At 32.6% G+C, this 21,232-nt stretch overlaps 1 protein-coding gene across 1 annotated transcript; it reads right to left on the bottom strand.

Annotated features, from left to right (window-relative positions):
- Positions 1–1,711: 1,711 nt before the first annotated feature.
- Positions 1,712–8,677, bottom strand: LOC140431861 (gamma-interferon-inducible lysosomal thiol reductase-like). The gene is made up of 4 exons (XM_072519736.1): positions 8,530–8,677; positions 6,112–6,249; positions 2,524–2,724; positions 1,712–2,062 (listed from the first exon to the last, which is right to left on the bottom strand). The coding sequence occupies exons 1-4, from the start codon at positions 8,608–8,610 to the stop codon at positions 1,775–1,777; spliced, it is 708 nt and encodes a 235-aa protein (XP_072375837.1). The 5' UTR covers positions 8,611–8,677; the 3' UTR covers positions 1,712–1,774.
- Positions 8,678–21,232: the final 12,555 nt, after the last annotated feature.

Here is a 21,232-nt window from a genome sequence, read left to right as displayed (position 1 = left end):
TAAACACAAAAAACTGACATTTGTCTGTTTACATTATGACTTAAGGTCGTGGCATATTATCATGTACGTTGCGTTTCCACCACATAGCGTTTAGTTTCCGAAAAATATAATTTAAATGGTTTTAAATATGAACAACGCAGACTGTCCGGAACATAGCGTTTCAGACACTTAACGTTTCCGTTGAGTATATTCGAAAACAATATTTTACTGATGCCGACGGCTACGTAACGAGTCGTAACCGGTTGGTAAGGATAATGTGAATTAGATGTCCGTCGTTTTCCCCTTGTTTATTTAGGTATTTATTTGATTTTGATACAGAGTATGTATTTAAAAAAATAATTTTCGAGGCTATTTTGTCATTTATGCATGTGATTTTATTGCTTTGTGACAATTAATCACGGAAGTGATAAAAAATTAGGACTTTTGTACGGAAGGTATACCTCTTCTTTTTAAAAATACTTTTTGGTTAAGTTAAATCGTTAAATGTAGTATTTTGTTTTTTAACTGAAGGTGAAATTAAATTTAAAACATATTTAAACTGAATCTTATTCATTCTAAAATATCCACAATATTTTTCATCGTCATCAATTAATTCTCAGTATAAAGTCCAGTATTCAAATTCCTTCTTCCTTTCTCTTAGCATTAGATATACTTCAAAACTTCTTTTTAACACAGTTTTTCATTCCTCATCGTTAAGTAGAAGAGAAATCGCACATAATTTTTGTCGAAAAAAGCGAGATCATATCTTCACCGAACCAAACTGAAACGTTCTATGTATGAAAATGTGAACGCGCAGCCCAATTGCTGGAGTGGAAACGCTACGTGCCGGAAACTATACGTGTACGATAATATGCCTTGACCTTTAATGCACACAAGTCCGGCAGTTAGGGCACCGAACAACGTTGTTCGGTGTTTAGGGTGCCAGGCCAGAAGCCAACTGACATGATATCGTTCTCTGAGCCTTTGCTGTCAGCAACCATCATTACAAATGTTTAGTATAATGTTCATTTAACATGTCTACGAAATTTTATTCTAATCGAAATATTGCCGGCGTTACATTGATCGCATATGTTTATGTGGCAATACTACAAAACCTTAAAATACACCCATGGGTATAGTTGGCAATAAACGTGTTTATAGACAATAAAAGATATAAACTTTGTCTTCATTACCGATGATATTGAAGAAATTATCGTATTTTCGTGTCTAACAAATGTTACCCGCCTTTGCAAAAGTAGCAAATTATGTATCAATAGTATATCCAGCTACTTTCTAGATAATTTCTTGCAGTTATTCACACTGCATGTACTGGAAATGCATATTATATTCCACTTGCTTTTTGTTTACTACCAAACAAAAAGAAATGTTCTTACAAAAATGCTTCTTGGCTTCATCAGAGCGAACTCCGATTTATATTTCCCCTAAAAAAATCAATTTAGAATTATTTAAATAAATTAAAGAAGAAATTTAACTAGGCGGGAATTCAATAAAAGCCTTTTATAAACAAATTAATTACAACATTGCGGAAACTTCAATAAAACCGCGAATTTTATCTGCAGCTGAAGAAGTTATTTATGCGTAAAATATGAGTTTTTCAGTGTTTAAATAATGATCCCGTTATTCGAAACACATAATTTTTGACTATGAATTATTTGGGTTAAAATGATAAAATTAATGTCAAGGATTCATAAGGATATAAAAAAGAAAAGTGTCGTTTTACCAGTATTATTTATTTGTTAAGAAAAACTAAATTAACTCTCAATAAAAATGTTATTTAACATTTATTACTTTTAATCATTTTTGGATGAGTTTTTGTCACATGATCTTTACAAACGTCTGGTTTATTATCTTTTAGTAACTTGCAAACAGTAGATGTAAGATCTATCGTAGCTTGATCTTCGATATCTGCATCATAGACGCCATTAAATCTTACATTTGGTACCCAAGGTAACCTAGGATTAAGCTTTGCTTGTCTGTCCTCATACGATAATAAAAGTTCAGTTCCACGGTCACCATGATAACAATCACTAACGTTATCCCAGGAAATGCTGCTTGGCAACAACTGCAAATTATTAAATTAATAAAATAATATCAAAGCTATACTAGAGTTGATGATTGTAATAAAAGTTGAATGGATGAGTTTTAGTTTACTAAGAAGTGGCCATTAATATTTAGGCTTTATGTAAACTAAAGTGATATTTTGACATTTTTTGTGAATTAAACGAATTTCAAATCATTATAATTGATTATTCTTTTTAAAAAAATTTATTATTAATAATTTTCCGTGCAACTTTCACAAAAAATATTATGAAATGAGGTTTTTCATGAGGCCTCTTAGTAACTTTCCGTTTATAATGTTCAGCACTTATAGTCATAAATATGAACTTATTCATATTCAGTTCTAATTACAATAAAATATAAAATTAACCTCGTTAATATATTTTAATTGGCAATACTTCACTTCTACTTATACATATCCCGAAATAAACTTTTAGCAAACTCAGCTAATGAAACTATACTTACTTTTTTGGCCAGTTCTAATTCTTGTCGCTCGTTGCGATCGCGTTCGTCAGTGGCAGATAAATGTTTATATATGAAAGTAACCAAGTCTAATGAAGATGGATTTTGATCAAGAACACAAGCGTGGATTCTGTTAATATAACATTCTTCGTCACCATGCTGGCAATCAAATGTCACTTTTCCATCAGCGCTACGTGAAGATTGCTACAAATGAGGAAGACAGTTTAGTAAAATATGCAAATTGATTTGAGAATTGTGTTGTGTATAAGTAGTATTCAATATTATCTCGGCGAATAAGATATTCAGAAAAAATAGTGGAAAAAATTCAACTCTTCTTCTTCCTTCTTGCATGTAGGCTTTAAAACCCGTTTCTTCTTCAATATTAGCCTCCTAAATTGTTTAAATTATCGCACAATCTATTTGTTGGTCTGCCAATTTGGTGACTTATCTCGTTCTATTCGTACTATTCTATCCTCTGCCATTCTACTAATATGTTCGTTCCATTCCTGTTTCTGTTTTGTCACCCATCCATTTTTGTCTTCTATATTGCATCCTCTTTTTATGTTTTCGCTTTTCTCCCCATCCAACAGACTTTTCCCTGATATTCGTCTGAGTATTTTCATCTCTGTTGTTTCCAGTAGTGGTCTCGTTTTAGATGTGTCAGGTCTTGTCTCCGCCGTGTATGTTAATATAGGTCTAATTGCTGCTTTATAGATTCTTGTTTTTGTGTCTTGTCTTAGGTGTTTGTTCTTCCAGATTGTATCATTAAGAGATCCCGCCGCTTTACTTGCTTTTAAGCTTCGCTGTCGTGCTTCTTCTCCAACATCTCCGTAACTAGTTATATCTATTCCCAGATATGTAAACCTTGCTTCCTGCTTTATTATTTTCCCATCAATTTCGATTTTACATTTTTACATCGTAGTGAGTATTTGGATGTTGTCAAACATTTGGTTTTTTTCTGCTGATATTATCATATTGTATTTCTTGGCTGTTGTATTGAAGATGTGTGTTAATCTTTGGAGCTCGTCTTCTGTCTCGGCGATTAATGCTGCATCGTCTGCATAACATAATATTTGGATCTCTTTGTTCCCCATTCTGTAACCATAACCTTTATGTACTGCTTGTATTATTTCGTCAATTTTTATATTAAAGAGAAGTGGGCTTAACGATTCACCCTGTCTGACTCGGCTTTGTACTGATTTACACTATTTCAGTTTTTCATTTATCTTTGCCTGTATTCGATTATGGAAGTAGATGTTTTCGATGGTTTGTATAATATTGATTGTTTTATACTCTAGGTGTAAGACGTCTTCAAATTGGATGCGACCGAAAGCCTTTGTCACGTCTATAAAACATAGATATGCTTGTTTATTCTACTCCATTGCCGGTTCTGTGAATTGTCTTAGCACAAATACGGCGTCAACGCAGGATCTTCCGAATCTGAATCTTTGTTGTTCATCTGATAAAGTTGTTATTTTATTGATTTTGTTGGTTAGGACTTTTGTGGTAAGCTAAAGTGCGGTGTTCAGTAGATTTATACCTTTATAATTGTTGGTGCCTTCTTTATCTCCTTTCTTGAACATTGGTATCATTATACTGTTTCTCCATGTGTCTTGTATCTTGCAGTGCAATATTACTGATTGTATAAGTTTTGTCATCTCAAGGGTTATTCTTTCTCCTCCAAGTTTTAGAAGCTCGTTTGTTATTCGTCTGGTCCTGGTGACTTTTTATTTTTGAGTGAATTTATGGCTATCTCTACTTCCTGAAAACTGATTTCTATTTCGTGTCTTAATTCAGACGTTCAACTCGATAAACAGAAAACAATTTAATAATTAAAAAATGTAGAAACTGAGTTTATGTATAAATTTTTAAATGAATTACGTTACAAAAATAATAGCTCATCAAAATATCTTATTCAAAACAACACGTATTGAGCTGAGCTAGTTAAAAAAATATTTATACATGGAAAACTCATAAGCAACATCAAACTCTTCGACAGTTTTGAATCGTTAAAAAATTTTGTGAACCACTCCATTGATTATTGCACTAAATTTGCACTGGAAATAAATCCTCCTCCTAAGTGCCTTCTCTGTTGAGGTTGGCGATCAATATTGCAAATTTCTCTCTATTCTGGGCTTGATGAATTAATTCATTTCCTTTTGTGTGGGTCCAATCTCTGATCTTTCGTAGCCAAGATTTTTTCTTTCGTCCTATGCCCCTTTTACCTTCAATATTGCCTTCTAATATTACCTGGAGCTACTCAAATTCCCTATGGTGCATTATGTGTCCTAGATATGACGTCTTTCTAATTTTGATAGTTGGAAATAAATAAGAGAACTAAATTTATAATTTAATGATAATTAAATAAAGATAAAACCCTTATGATAGACCAAACCCAAATATAGATCATGAATTGGTTAGTCATTCGAGTCCATTTCAAACTGAGTTGTAGAATTAAATTACAGATTTACTCGCAATCTATTTATTTAGCTAGCGACGACCTCTTTCGACCACTACAGTTTTCTGGTCATTATCAGGTCACGTCAATAGATTGCGTACAAATATTGATGTGTACAAATTTCTGGGAACAATCTGGGAGTTTTAAGATGTTAAGTATTTTCCACATTGAGATACGGAACGAAAAGTTGAACACATAAGAAAAAACCCATAAAGAAAATTGAATCGTTCGCAATTTCGTGTTATAAAAGGATATTGAAAACACAACAGGTTCAAAGAGTCATCAATATCGAAGAGCTGAGATGTCTAAATAAAGAATTAGAAATCATAAGAACTATTTTTAAGAAATGCTTGTTAGTTATTAATAAAAAACTGCTTGGAATGAACCGAAAGATAAAACCTTTCCAAACACAAAATGAAGATGAAAAAAAGCTCGATGTCAGACATAATTTAAACTCTTAAAAGTAGGGATATAAGATATGGTATAGACAATAAATATGAGCCGTTAAAAACAGATGGACAAGATCATCACAGAAATAAGAAAGTGATGTCATAACAGCTGGATTTTTACAGATAATAAAAAAGTTCAGTGTGAGGATAGATATAAAAATGTGAAAAGATAAAAACTAATATTAATCAAATATGACACAAAAATACTACATGCAATATGCCAATAAAAACGTCAAAATACTATAGTATGCAATATCTCATAGACGAACATGGAAATCCCTATTTTTCTTCTTAGCGAACTACTGACGGTATTATTAAAAATCCAATATAGCTCTATCTGTGTCACTTACATAGAATGCTCCTAAAATCTTTCTCTTTTTATACGTGCCATATGACAATGGCATAAGATTATCCCGTTAAATAACCTCCGTTGTGGGTGGTGGAGGTTGTATTACGCACACAGTTGCTAGATTTTATTTAATTTATGAAGATAAAAAGAAAAACACACAAAAATTAACAGGTATTAAGACGATTTAAAGATAAAAAAATATGTTTCTGCATAAATATAAGATAGTGCCATAGCTCTTTGGCACTACCTCATGGGTCACCACTGATTTAAAGCTGGAAAAATCCTATATTATAAGCTCATTATTATCTACTCTTTAAACAAATACTTTCACTTACACTCCATCCAAAGGGAACCAGGTCCAATTTTAAGCTATCTGCCAATTTCTCGTATGAAGGATATAGCTGTGTTAGGATAAATTCATGACAACCAGGGCATAAACCTTCATAAAACAGGGTAAGAGTCAGATCAGCCTCCTGAAACAATAATTTAAATGAAATGGGTGATACAAATACGCAACAAAGCAAATTTGTAGATAATTGTAAAAAAGAACCTATTACATAGATTAGGTTGAGTTAGGTATAAATTAAATTTTATTTAAATCTCCCAAAATCAAATAAAATTTTTTTAAGAGAATCAAAACATAATCATCTAATAAAGTATAAACTGCATTAAAGGAAACCAGATGAAACACTACAAGAATCTCATGGCATTTTGAGCAACACTGCATTTTAAACAAATTAATTTCAGTTAAAAGTTTATTTATATCATATTAAATAATGAGATTGTGTATTATATAGTACCTATAATACAGGGTTTTCTATTTAAAATTACTGAGAAAATAATATACTTGCATTTTGACTGAAATTAGCAATATCAATCATTTATGAAAATTTTGACAATCAACAAAAAAATGTGATAGTAATAGATTATTGTCTTTGTGCTTCTTTTTACCCCTATTCAGGGAGTTGAATTTATTACTATTTTCATATAAAATTGGTTATGAATTTGTATAACATAATGAAACTTTATATTGTTGTAATAGAGAAGTGAAAGAGATTTCTAATATAAAATAAAATACAGGGTGTTCCATTAAAAAAAAAAAACAAAATAAGTTTGGTCTGCCACTAGTTATCAAACACCCTGTAACATTCTAATTAATTTTATAATATGAGTCTCAAATGACCCTTAAATTTCCCAAAGCGATAAATGCTTACCTGAAATGCACGTCAACCAAAACAACAAGAGCCATATCATAATTACAAGACAATCAGAAACGAAACATAATGCACATGTAAGAAAAATAAAAAATTATCACTGGTAACGCTTTTCGAAAGAAATGGAACATGATTTTTTTGGTCTGCCAAAGGAAATATGGCGCTTTATAAAAAGTGAAAGAATGGAGGTAAAGGGAGTAATAGAACCAAAGCAGACAGAACAACTAACAACATTAATTAATACAATTATAAAACACAATAAAATACCGTAAGAATCTAGAATGAGCGAACTAATTCTACTATTCAAAAAAGGAGATAAAAATCAACCAGAAAACCACAGAGGTATAAACTTGTTAAATACTACTTCAAAGCTCATGTACAGATGCTATATTCGTCATAAAGCTAGTTACTGAGAAAGCACTAGTAAAAATGACTTGATTTGCTCTTCGCGTGTGCCGCTGGTAAATAATCAAACTCCGTGCGAAAAGCTGACTTTATTTTGAATTACACAATACATGAATATATGAACGCTAATAAGTATTATATCCGCTTGCTCTGAATGCTATATCACCGATCTCGATCCGTATTTGAGTGCTGGGGTCTTGGGGTGCTTTTAGGGACTCTTCCTGGGTTCAAATATGGTATAATTTCTGCATACGCATTTTAGAATCTCTCGACAATCAGCTAAGTGCAAATATCACAGTTCTGACATTTTACTGACAGCTATTTTACTGATTGACAAAGCATGGAAAACTGTAACACCCCTAACAATTCTCAACTGCTTCAAAAAATCCGATTTCTTAAAAGAAGATCAGAAAAATCTTCCAATACTTATGGATGATGATGAACCAGCAATAGAACCATTAGTTGACATCAGTGGTGTGAGTTTTTCTGACTTTGTTTAAGTGGATAAAGATGTTGCTGTCTCAGGTTCACTAACCAATGGCGAAATTTTATCTGCGACATATATGAATGAAAAAGTAACGATGAAGATAAGTACGATACATCAGAACCTTTGGCAGATGTGTCAGTTAAGGAAACAAGATCCTCATTCGATACCTTACAAACCTTCCGTCTACAAAACGAAAGTGATGAAGAAGCATTTTAGGCACTTTTTCTTAAAAAAAAATTATTGAGCAGTCTGATCAGCAGCAATGTGCTTTGAAGCAAACCAGTTCTTTTGAAAAATTGATTAATTCACATTATGAATACATACATGTATGTACACGAATGTACCACTCTGAGATAGCGCGTAGGTACATTCGTTATAGAATAGCAGTTAATAAATAATAATTGATCAACGCTTACTAATTCGAAGTTTAATTTATTTTCTCTCACAAATTTCGAACCATTTGATATTTCAAACACTCAATAATTCGTAATATTTTAAGAGTCCCTCGAGTTTTGAATTACCGAGAGTCGACTATATATATATATATATATATATATATATATATATATATATATAATAATATATAACGAAATCATAATACAAAGTCCAAAAGTATATTGAAAATATTGACTGATATTAATTTTTACCTGCACGCTCGACGACACGCACACTGTGGCTGCGAAGAACAATACCAATTTTGATAGAAACATCTTGGTTAATATTATCATTACTTCAGTAAGACTGCTTTTTATAGTATATTGAGTTGTCACTTATTAGTATTAAATGCATATCATAAAGATCAGAATATAATCATTAAGATAATAGACACAAACACTTGAGTACATTAAGGACTATTGAAATGGAGAGTATTAAAATTTCAACGAAATCTTCTTCAACTTATTTTTATATTTTGAGATAATACTGAATATATTGTTAAGTCATGTTGGAGGATCAATTTATTTTAATTTTAATCTTCTGTTCTAAAATATCTTTATCTTAATCAGAAATTAATATCATGAAAATAAAACTGATGATATCAGGTGTAATTTGCTTCTGTCGAGCATTTGGAGAATAAAATTAACATACATATATTACCATTATCTACGATACATGAGATACTTGTAACGATGTTTAGTATAGCCACTCCCACTTATTCTTGATAAATATTTTTACAGCAACAAACCTGAAGCACCGTTCTAACTAAAAACAATAATTCTAATAAAAAAAAAAAACGAATAAACAAACAACACACAAAAAAGATCAAAGAACTGCGTTTATAAGAAACTTGTGAATGTAACAATTATTATGTGGGAGAAAGCAGAAGACCACTAAATGTTAGGATAAGCGAATACGAAATATACATAAAAAACGGAGACTTCAACAAATCACCGCTAATCGGATATGCCAAGATGTCTGAGACAATGAGCACATAGTACAATGGGAGGGATCAATAGTCAATGAAACAAACAGACAAGAAAAGATAAAAATCAAAGAGGTAGCTCTCATCTTACTTCATAAAAAAAAATGTGTAGTAAACCCCTTACCAGAATGTAGCAAGCTCTGGTTGCCGATAATAAAACAAGAAGTTAGCAACAAGAACACCTAATATTAGCGGTTTAATAGAGAGTTAGAGACACATTATCTACAAACATATATAATACATCTACAACACACAATACATAAACACATCACATAGTACATAAACACACAAAATAATCATAATTTGATATCATGTTGAGGTATAAAATATCACCCTCAGAATTATTAACTTAAAGCATGGCTGTATGTCTACAAGATCGAGGCCGAGTAAGTCAACCGACGCGCGCCGATGCCATTCTGGGAAACAGTACATTATTTTAACAGCGCATTATAACACAATAACAGCACATTATTTTATATTAATCTCTTTGAAAACGATTTTCGGTGCAAAACGTCATCGAAACATCAAAATCAACTATAAAATGTAATTTTCATTACAATCAATTGTGGATGATATACAACCACCTTCTCCTTGGTGGGATTTCCAATGTGAACAAGTTGTTTCTCACAGGAAAGATGCTTTAAAAACATATAAAATTAACTCTATATGTACGATGTCAGGAAGTATAGGCTAAAAAAAGTTCTAAAACTAAAAGCGAAAGAAAGTTGGAAAAACTGGTGTTAATTCTTAAATAAAAATATGACTACTAAAAATGTTTAGAATGAAACAAGTGTAATGTCTTTTATTTATTCTAATTTATAATTCTTATTTTAATTTACTAAAACACGATAATTTATATCAATTTATTAAACTACTGTACAACAATTTATTTGACTAATTACAGAATTTATCTTACAATAATTTGTACATCCGAGCGACACATTAAAAATACCCGATCGCGATCTCTTCTTTTGACTGTTCTCCTTCAATGAAAGCTCCGTTATTATATATGAAAATACAACCGGCCGAGAATTCAGGCGAATCCCTCTGATTATACTAGAAGGTAAATCCGGGTCATCGTTTCGACCGGTTTCTGGAAGCTTCCGTTTCTGGTAGATTTCTGCCAGCTGATCGTAGGGTCTCGTAGAATCTACAACATATTAGTGAATAAACACATGTTTACAGGTTTTTAATATGACTCATATTTTTATGGAACACAAGGAAAATAAAAAGGAACTATACTCCAAGTATTAATCATGTTAATGATGAATTTATTGAAGAATTTTTTGACAAAATAGCACCTTCATCAGTTAATACTGCTATAGAAATTCAAAATAATTCTACAAATTGTCAATTTCTTCTAAATCCATTTACACTGGAAGAACTTGACTTTGCGCTAACTAATACCTAATATCCAACACCGTTCCAAGTTACGATCATATTAAATATCCTATGCTTACAAACTTCCAAATATAGCGAAAAATGTAAGTATTACTTAATATTTTCAATGATTTTCTTTTTAAAGATGCAAAAATTGATGTATTACTCTTATTTTCATACCAATCCTGACACCAACTAAAGATTTCAACTTGGTACAATCATATAGACCAATCTCTTCGATGTCGTATGTTTAGAAGACTTTGGAAAGAATTATCACAGTTAGGCTAGAATGGTGGATAACTCATAATAAATTAGCTTGTCAAAATCAATTCTCCTTTAAAAAGGGGTTGGTTCTCTAGATACTCTTTAACGTTAGTAAATGAAACAAATTTTGTAAAAATTTTTAAAAATGAACAAAAAAACAAAATTTGTTTAATTTACTAATGTTTGTATTTTGAGAACGATTTCCGAAGTGGGAGACTTTACTTGGTAGGGAGCTGGCGTTGAAGCCGCTTTACTATTCTACAAAATAGATATCTTGCAGAACTCAGTCCTACGTACATGTTTTGGTGCCATGAAAGCAACTCCAGTTGAACCTCTTCATGTAGAGGCTATTAAGCCTCATTTGAACCACAGAAAGAATTTCCTTGCAGACAAATTTCTTCTCAAAATATCCAGAATAAACAGTAATCTATATTCAAATATAGTAGTATTAAATGAACAAGATCTTACAAATAAATATTGGTCTAAGAAAAGTTTTCTACTAATGTGCATTTCACTTCAATCTAATCAAGATATCCTCAATGATTTATATTATTCCAGCTTAACTCTGTCAGATCTTTATGATTACAATTCATTGTTTCTAAATATAAAGTTTACAAAACCTTCGTAGGTATACTTAGTGATAATTTGCACAATAATATTAACTTAATAAACTCAATACTTGCAAGCTTCGAAGCATCAGTGGCAATATATACCGATGCGTCCAAGTCCAAGGATGGTGTGGGATGTGCTTTTTATATTCCTTCCAAAAATATTAATTATTATTTCTACAAAATGGATAACATATTTTCTATATTTAGTGCTGAAGCTATTGCAATCTACGAAGTTTTGACATTTTTAACAAAGTCTACAATTGATTCTTCAATAATTATATCGGACTTCCTATCTGTTTTAAATTTCTTTTTTTTATTTTATTGATAACAACATCAACAACTTTGGGATATTAGCAGTACTATAGTTAACACATAGATATCTAAATCTAAACAGTATTTTTGATTAATCATTAGGTTCACAATTAGGTAAGAATGTCATATTATACAATTTGTAAATAGGGTTTACAAAACATTAATAGTTACAGTTTGTTTAAAATAATATCTTTCAAGTAATTAAACATATTTGTAAATTTACAATGTGCTCCTAAAACTGCTTTTATATTGTTAGGTAGCGAGTGTTTTTATCTTTCACTAATATATTTAGAACACCCTATTAAGATATGTGTTACACTAATGTTGCAGTTACATAAGTCACACATAGGTCGATTTGATTTGGAGATTAGGTAGCTGTGAGTTAGTTTGCTATGGCCTATACGTAAATGGGTTAGGTTAACAAATAGCTGGCGATTTAAATTTATCTCGCACCAAGATTCGGTTGAGGACTTTACGATATATAGAGTTGATTGTGAAAGATTCCATTCGCTTTTTTTAAGGAACGATTTGTAGTCGGAAACAGACACTAAGTTCAGTAACACTGGAGAGACACTGTGTATTGCTTCCCTGGCATGAAAATCTGATTGTTCGTTTCTTTGAAGTCCAATGTGTGATACAACCCATATAAAGTCTACTTGTTGCCTCACGTTGTTTAGCAAATGTAATTGGTCTTTTATTAAAATACCTAGTGGATTACTTGTATATAACTGTTCTATCGTATTGTTCTTTCTAAAGCACTCGCACAGCAAACAACTGTCGTGTTAAATCCACGTTCTCCACTGGACACTGATCCAACTTGCCTTTTACCTTTTCGTGCGAGAACCTCTACGAATTTGTCCTGCACAGTGCTGACAGCCGTTTCGTCAACGGTAAATATGCGAGTTGCATCAATATTATTCTCATCAACAATTTTTTCCAGAAGGTCGAAAAAGACCTAAACATTCCTTTTATTAAATCCTTTTGCGCGCATCATGGACGTTCTTTCAGTGAGATTATGTCCTTATGACGAGATTTGAAAGCATAAAACCACTTCTTTCCTGCCATTTGGGATTCTTTATTAAAATTATGTATTTGATTTCTCACGACGATTTGAAATGCAAGCCGTCGAACATCATTGATCACGAGGTCAAACATCAACGTCTCCATTTTTAAAATGTAATCAACTAGCTCCTTCTCCACTACTGTTGGTAACACACTGTCTTGGCCAAAAGTCTTCGTTTTTTCATTTGCCTTGACATTGGTCCCCTTAATGTGATAGAGCAAGGTAGGCTTAAGGACTCCATACTGCCTTCAGCATTCATTTAATTCCATGTCTCCATTACGAAATGTTTAAAGAGCTCGAAGGCTTCTAATCTGGCCGAAACATCTTTCTTTAATGTCCAAGCCTTTAACCCATAAAATAATATAAATAAATAATTATATATATATATATATATATATATAATAAATAATTATCAAAATATATATAATATAATGTCAGACCAATCAAATACACTGCTCAAAATGACCAAATCTTACTAAGAGTCGCATCAGTTTTTTTTAGGAACCAGCTGTATACTCAGCTTGGTATAGCCATCCCAACTTGTGAGTATATACTAGCAAAGGGGTAAAATATTCTTCACTTTAGGACCGGTTCTACAATTCAAGTATATACCTAGTATAAGCTATACGCAATATAATAACAAAAAATTTTATTCTACAAGTTTAGAATACGTTTGTTCTCGGTATAAACTAACAGAAAAGTTATCTATGTCAGCTCGGGCGAATATACTAGAGATAAAGTTATTCTCGCCTTCTATTGGTCGGCAGTGTATGTCATATTCCTTGACAGATTGATGAGCGAATAAGGTTATAGGTGATATTATTTGTTGCTTTATAATTAATTTTTAATTTTAATTAATATTTTCGAAACGAATCCAACAGATTTAAATGTTTTTGATTCCGATGAGGACGAAGCAATAGCGAGGAAAGGGAAGCAATAGTATTTCGACAACCGAAATTGTTCAAAGTTCGGTAAGCTTCATAGAAAGAAATGAGAGTTAAAAAGGTTTGAATTAAAAAAATTTAATTTTTAGGCCAAATTACTTTGTGGAATTTGATGAATTAAAATTTTTCAAACGCTTCCGGTTACAGAAGAAAACATGTGCCACAATACTAAATTTTATTAAAAATAACATTAAACCGTTAACAGATCGCAATCAAGCTATAAGACTAGAAACAAAATTGCTTCTTACCTTGCGTTATTATGCTACAGGTAACTTTTTACTGGAAAAACCTCTGCATGTGTTATTGTTACCCAGGTCACTGAGACTATTGCGACAAAGCAAATCTTTGTCTTTACGACAAAGATACATAAAATTTCCAGCAACAGACATGGAACGTTTAGAAGTAAAAGAAGGTTTTTATGCCATTGCCAGATTCCCTCATGTTATTGGTACTATTAACTGCACTCATGTTCGTATAATGTCTCCAGGTGGAAATGAAGCAGAAAGATACAGAAATCGGAAAGGATATTTCTCATGGAGTATAAAAACAATTTGTGATGCACATTTACATATAATGGATGTTGTTGCACGGTGGCGTGATTCGTCCCGTGATCAGGTAATTTATAATAACAGTAGAATCAGAGGAAGGTTGGAGAATGGAGAATTTGGAACGAGTGTTATTTTAGGGGACAGCGGGTATGCTAATAATAATGTTTTAATCATTCTTTAGAGCAGCTCATTACTCCTGTTGAAACACTTTTCAATGAATCACATATACGAAACAGAAATTGCGTGGAAAATCATATGGAGTGTGGAAACGTAGGTTTCCTATAATAGTCACAACTGCCATTCTACACAATATTGCCATAGAAGAACATGAAGAAGAGCCACCAAATGAATTTCATTTTGAAGCTGCGGAAGTATATTTACCAGTTGATAGAAACCAAGGCATTATGCGGGTACAGAACAGAACGAGGTCTTCTCTCATTTTAAATCATTTTGCAAATTTATAATAACTCAAAATAAAATATAACACATGATGAAAATTGTTTTAATTTAATTTGTTATTTAAAAAAAAGAGGTAAAAAACAAAGCTTTAAACTTAAAAATTTTAATTATTCTATTCAAGTCAAAGAATTCAAATGTTCTTTTTGTTTTCTAGTTCGGCCAGTAGTATCTTGATCTCTAACTCATGTTTTCAGCAAGTCGTTTTTCTTTTTTTTCAGCCACTTATTTTAGCAAATTTATTTAAAAATCTATGTAGGTACTCAATCTTTTTTATGCCAATTTTTCATATACATCACAGTTCTCTGTTTCTTTATTTTTGAAGGAATTAATTCCTTCTTATAGAACCTTTTCCCCTTTCCAGTATTAGCAAAACCTAAAAATCTACTTGTTTAATATTACTGATTTTGAAATATAGAAAAAAATTATCTTTTGGTGTATCAGCAGAGTTGACAGGTTCTTTTTCTTCAGGAACTATGTTTTCCTTACTTAATGCACCACACTCTGCATCTAGAAATAAAACTGAAAAAAAATGCTTATTACATACTTTAACAAAATCGTTTACCAACAACATTTAAAACTTTCAATGCTTTGCTCATGGGCTACCTAATCTGTTGTGGGGTCCATGATTTCCAACTACCCAACTACAGCCTGCCTGTAAATAAAATACATTAGGTACATTACAAACAAACCAGAAGTAGTGATAATAAATACCAGTTTTATTGTGTTTACATTAGAGTCATCAATCTCACAATCGGCAAATTCTTTATCAATTTGAATATTGATAATTTCAAGAGTTTCCTCAGGAAACATAACATATTCCTCTTGAACCTAGAGTTCTACATTTAATATTTGTATCTACAAAATAAAAAATAATGTAACATATTTTGCATACAAAAATCAGAATCAAACTGTGATATTGTTCTTGTTGCCCCAACGCCAATTATAGCTAATATGGTTGCTTATAATCCGCATATTCCTTTTTTATTGATTTCTTTAAGGAGCCCCATTTGCTTCTTAACATTTTGGCAGTTCTACCTGTCCCACACATAGAATTAAATTGAATTTCTATTTTTCTCCACTAGTTTTCTTGCATTCTAGAATGTAATAATTCTTATATATCTGAATATCCAAAAACAGAATTTTATAATTTACTTACCTACAATTTCTTTAAATTTCTCCACTAAACTCACCAACACATCAATTTCATTTGCATTAAAGTTGTTGCAACGCTTTTTTTCCATTTTAATTTAATAAAACAATGAGCACAAAATGATATTAAGAAAATAAAGACGAACAATTATAAAAGTAAATTATATTTTAGGTAAATATTATGCCCTGTCAATGTCAGGAAAATTAGCGACTCTGTCATTCATTAGAACTACAAGGCTATTTACTCTCGATATGTAGGTATACTGTCGTCGCTCAAACATTGTAGAACGCGCAATCAGTTATACTTCGAATAACTCTAGGTATAGTTCGTCCCAAACCCTTCTTTCAGTGCGTCATAGTTAATCGAATTCTCTCTAACACATTAAGCTAGGAGTGACAGAAAAAAACGTGAGTCTGTGATTATTATACATAGACCTTAGAAAATTATTTATCGTAAAGCTAACTCTACTTACGGATGTATAATTGGTTGGAGTTTAGAATACGCTAAATAGATATCCAATCAATGATGCGCATAAATATAATTTGATGCAGATTGTCTCGATCGTAACACGTTTCACAATGTCAACTGATAAAATGATAATTGTCATTCCAGGTTAGTATTATCAGACATTTTACAGTAAAAATTTAATTTTGTATTTATTCTCATAAAAATATTTTAAATATGCCGAGATATATCGGAAAAGAACAAAGACTAATATTAAAATTATTAAATTATTTTCAATAAGAAAAAGACAGATTACCATCCTGCAACTGTCAAATTTAACTAAAATGTTAAGCAATAATTCTCGACAATGACGCAAAATTAGTGACGCACTGAAAGAAGGGTTTGGGACAAACTGTATAAGTTAAACCAGGAACAATTATACTGTATTTTATACCTACATTGTAGAACCGGCACCAAATCTACCAAATTATTCTTTCGTGACGTTTGCCTCAGCGTTTTACCATGGAAAAAAAAGTAATAAAACACCAGTACAAAAGCTTTGCGTGAAGAAAAAAATAACTCATATAAAAGTATAATTCAGATTTTGATTTAGTTATGCATAGTGAATTTTAATTGCATGTAAAGAAGTTATTTGTTTGTTAAATATGACATTTTTTCAATGTTTAAACCGCAAACACAGAATTTTTGACAGTTATCATTTCTTTGAGGATTCCATGGGTATAAAGAATTACTAATGTTGAGGTACTTCGTCGCATGTGCAAACAAAAAGAATTACTAAGAATAATCAAAGAGAGGAAAATGAAATACTTGGATCATGTGCTGAGAGGCGAAAGATATGAATTACTTCAAGTTATACTGGAAGGAAAAGTACAGGGAAAAAGATCAGTAGGAAGACGCCAGAACTCGTGGCTGAAAGACCTGAGGAGATAGTTCGACCGCTCATCCGCAGAGATCTTTCGCGCAGCAGTTTCCAAAACTACAATTGCCATTTGGATCGCCAACCTTCGAAAGGAGACAGCGCAATGAGAAGAAGAAGATCATTTCTTTGACCGGGCTAAAATGTAAAAATCAACGAAAAACCTTAATAAGTATACAAAAAGAAAATAGTCCTTTTAAAAATATTATTTATTTACATATTGTGAACAAATTTTTATTTATGTGGGAGAAATATATCATTTAACATTTTTTAATATTCTTAATCATTTTGGGATGAAAATTTTTAACTTGATCATTACAAATATCTGGTTTATTTTCTTTTAGTAAGCTGCAAACAGTAGGTACAAGATTAAACCAGGCCTGTTCTTCGATATCTGAATCATAGACACCATTAAATCTTATGTTTGGTACCCAAGGTAATTTGGGATCAAGCTTTGATTGTCTATCCTCGTATGATAATAAAAGTTCAGTTCACTCTGAGATAGCGCGTCAACTATTAACTTTGTCCCAGGAAACGCTGCTTGGCAACCACTGCAAAAAAAAAAAATAAATATACAAAATAATATCAAACTATACGAAACGATTGTAAAAGTCCATTTGTTTTGTCTTAAAAAAACTCTATTAATATTTTGTTAATTCCCTAAAGCAACTATCACATTATTTATTTTGCTCTACGCCACATATCAAGACTGCTCTATGCGCAAGTCAAAATTTGTTTATATTACTCTTATTAACGTACTACTCGTCAACTATAGCTTGAGACTTGGTCTTTTTGATATTAGGCTTCACATCTGATATGCAATGTACAGCAAGAATATGCATTATTATTATTTCGTAATCGCTGAAAAATATTGTTTGTTCCTCTGTCTGTGTTGGAAGAGTGGTTATTGTAATTGATTTTAGTTGTCAGACGTTGACTTTTTGACAGTATTGTGTTTTGTAAGGAACACTCATGTGCTTATTTTCTGTAGAGTACCGTACGGTACTCTATAAGCCTCATGAGTCATCTAAAATTGTTCCTAAAGATAATTCATAAGAGAATCTACAAGCTGTGTGAAAGTCAAATTTCTCCCAGCCAGTTCGGGTTCACAAATGCTGTAGGCACTAGAGAGGCTTTGTTCTCAGTACAAGTCTTATTCCAGAGATGCAGAGACGTCGACTGCGACATATACGCATGTCTGGTTGATTACGAGAAAGGGTTGATCGAGTACAGCACGCCAAGATGACGCAAATACTAAAAGAAGTAGGAATTAACAACCAAGATCCGAGAATAATTAGAAATCTTTACTGGAATCAGACAGAAAATCTCAGAGTTGAAGGTGAACACACTGACTATGTGAAGATCATGCGTGGAGTGAAGCAATGCTGTATTTTGTCTCCTCTAATCTTCAATCTGTACTCTAAAAGAATATTTATCGAAGCTTTGCACGAAACTGAAAAAGGTATTCTACTAAATGGTTACCGGTTAAACAACATCATATATGCAGATGACACCATAGTATTTGCGGACAATTTAGAAGACCTACAAGTTCTTATGAACAAAATCACGTATTACAGTCAACCATATGGACTCATATAATAATGGATAATATAATACGTATAAGAGTAGAAAAGGCAAGAGCATCGTTCACTATCATGAAGCAAATTTTCACCTCTAAAAGCCTCACCCTACCTCTCAAAATTCGACTTCTGAAATGTTATGTATTCCCGGTTTTGTTATATGGAATGGAGGCGTGGAAAATGACCGCAACATTGATGAAAAAAGTAGAGGCCTTCGAAATGTGGGCTTACCGACGTATATTACGTACATCCTGGACTGAGCACGTGACCAACGAAGAGGTATTACGCCGGATAGGTAAAGAGAGAGAGGTAGGAATAAGTATAAAGAAAAGAAAGTTGGAATACTTGGGTCACGTTATGAGACATAATAAATATAGAGTACTACAGATGATCGTTCAAGGGAAAAGAGACAGCAGAAGGGGTCCAGGGGGTCCAGGGGGTCCAGGGATTGTCATCTGCTGAACTATTCAGATCTGCCGTAAACAAAGTCAGAATAGCCATGTTGATTCCCGTTCGGAACGGACAAGGCACATGAAGAAGAAGAATATGGACTCAATCACAAACCACTAATAACTAGGTAGGTAGGTAGGTGATTTGTGGACTAAATATAAACGTTAAGAAGACAAAGCTTATGATAATTAGCAAGAAAAGGATAACAGAAGGCAAACTCTACGTCAAACAATCCCTGTAGAAAGAGTGACGCACTACAACTACCTCGGCACCATAATAAATGAACAATGGACCAACAACCAGGAGATTAGAGCACGCATCGGAAAAGCTAGATCCACCTTCAATAGGATGGGGCCTTCTTCAAGAGTCAAAACCTCTCTCTTGATACAAAAGTAAGAATGCTGCGATGTTACGTCTTCTCTATTCTTTTTTATGGTGTTGAATTGTGAACCTTGAACGACGATATGTACGGAAAACTGGAAGCATTTGAGACGTGGCTATATCGGAGAATACTTAAGATCCCGTGGACTGATACAAATAAGGAGGTCCTCAGAAGAATGAATAAGAACCGAAAGGTACTGCCGAATCAAATCTCGAAAGTTACAATTCTTTGGACATATGCGAAATGAATCCAGATATGCTCTCCTTCAAGTCATCCTGTAAGGAAAAATATGTGGAAAACGAGGTCCAGGAAGAAGAAAAACATCTTGGTTAAAGAATCTCAGAATCTGGTTCAATACAACATCTGTGCAGCTTTTCCGCGCTGCTGCAGATAAGATAAAGATTGCCATGATGATCGACAACATTCGTAACGGATAGGCACATCAAGAAGAAGAAGACCGTACGGTAACAAATGGATTGTTGTGGATAGTTAAAGAAAATGAAGATTCATCTGTAAACAAGACTTTTTTATTACATCTTCGTCACGATTGGTGCCATCCATCATGTCCTCACAAAACACCATCCGTCATTCATAATCAGCAGGGAAAATATCCTGCTGTATATTTTATATTTGCAAAAGTTTTTTGTAAATTTGTACCAATAGTACTTGTTTCTTTTAAAATATTTCGTATAGTTCTAGCACTAAAATCAGTTTCTCTTGGCATTAGGATGCTGATACAAGGAAAATTGATTTCAGCTAGACTACATACGGCAGTTTCACGCTTTTCCCGTTCTTCATTAATTGCACGAGCTGGTTTAGTTTTTTCAAATTTAACAATAATGTTATAAAACGAAATCCTACCGATTATACCGTCGGCGCTACTTCCAGAATAATGTCATTTAATAATTTGAACTTTATGTTCAGTTGTAAACGTTACCGTTTTCCTAACTTGAAATATCAATTTCTTTATTCTGTTTTTTTGGGGGGGAAAACCAGAATTATTACTAACGAAAAAATAAGTAGCGCCGAAGCACCTTGCGTACGTTTCTACACACCCGACACCTCGAACGACGGCTCTCCACCTCTTCATTCCTTCCCATTAGTCGCCTCTTACGACAGGCAAGGATAACTTGCACCGGGTCGTATTCTCATCTCCGCGAGCCGGACGGACCATACAACTAATTTACTTTTTCCATAATCAACTAAAAAGATACTTACTTTTTACTCTGAGATAGCGCCTTCTTGCTCGTTGAGATCGCGTTCGTCGGTGGCAGACAAATGATGATATATGAAGGTAACGTAGTCTACTGAAGATGGTTGTTGATCAAGAACGCAAGCGTGGACTCTGTTAATAAAACATTCTTCTTCACCATGCTGGCAAGTAAATGTACTCTGAGATAGCGCGT

The sequence above is a fragment of the Diabrotica undecimpunctata genome, unplaced genomic scaffold (assembly GCF_040954645.1).
Source record: "Diabrotica undecimpunctata isolate CICGRU unplaced genomic scaffold, icDiaUnde3 ctg00002158.1, whole genome shotgun sequence".
In the NCBI taxonomy this organism is placed as follows: Eukaryota; Metazoa; Arthropoda; class Insecta; order Coleoptera; family Chrysomelidae; genus Diabrotica; species Diabrotica undecimpunctata.
Note: the sequence above shows the minus strand (reverse complement) of the source record. Positions and strands in the feature narration are given on the sequence as shown.

Coding starts and splice junctions, on each gene's coding strand:
- LOC140431861 (XM_072519736.1), bottom strand. CDS start 8,610: ATGATAATATTAACCAAGATGTTTCTATCAAAATTGGTATTGTTCTTC. Junction 6,250..8,529: donor GCGTGTCGTCGAGCGTGCAG/GTAAAAATTAAT, acceptor TTATTGTTTCAG/GAGGCTGATCTGACTCTTAC. Junction 2,063..2,523: donor AATTAGAACTGGCCAAAAAA/GTAAGTATAGTT, acceptor AATAATTTGCAG/TTGTTGCCAAGCAGCATTTC.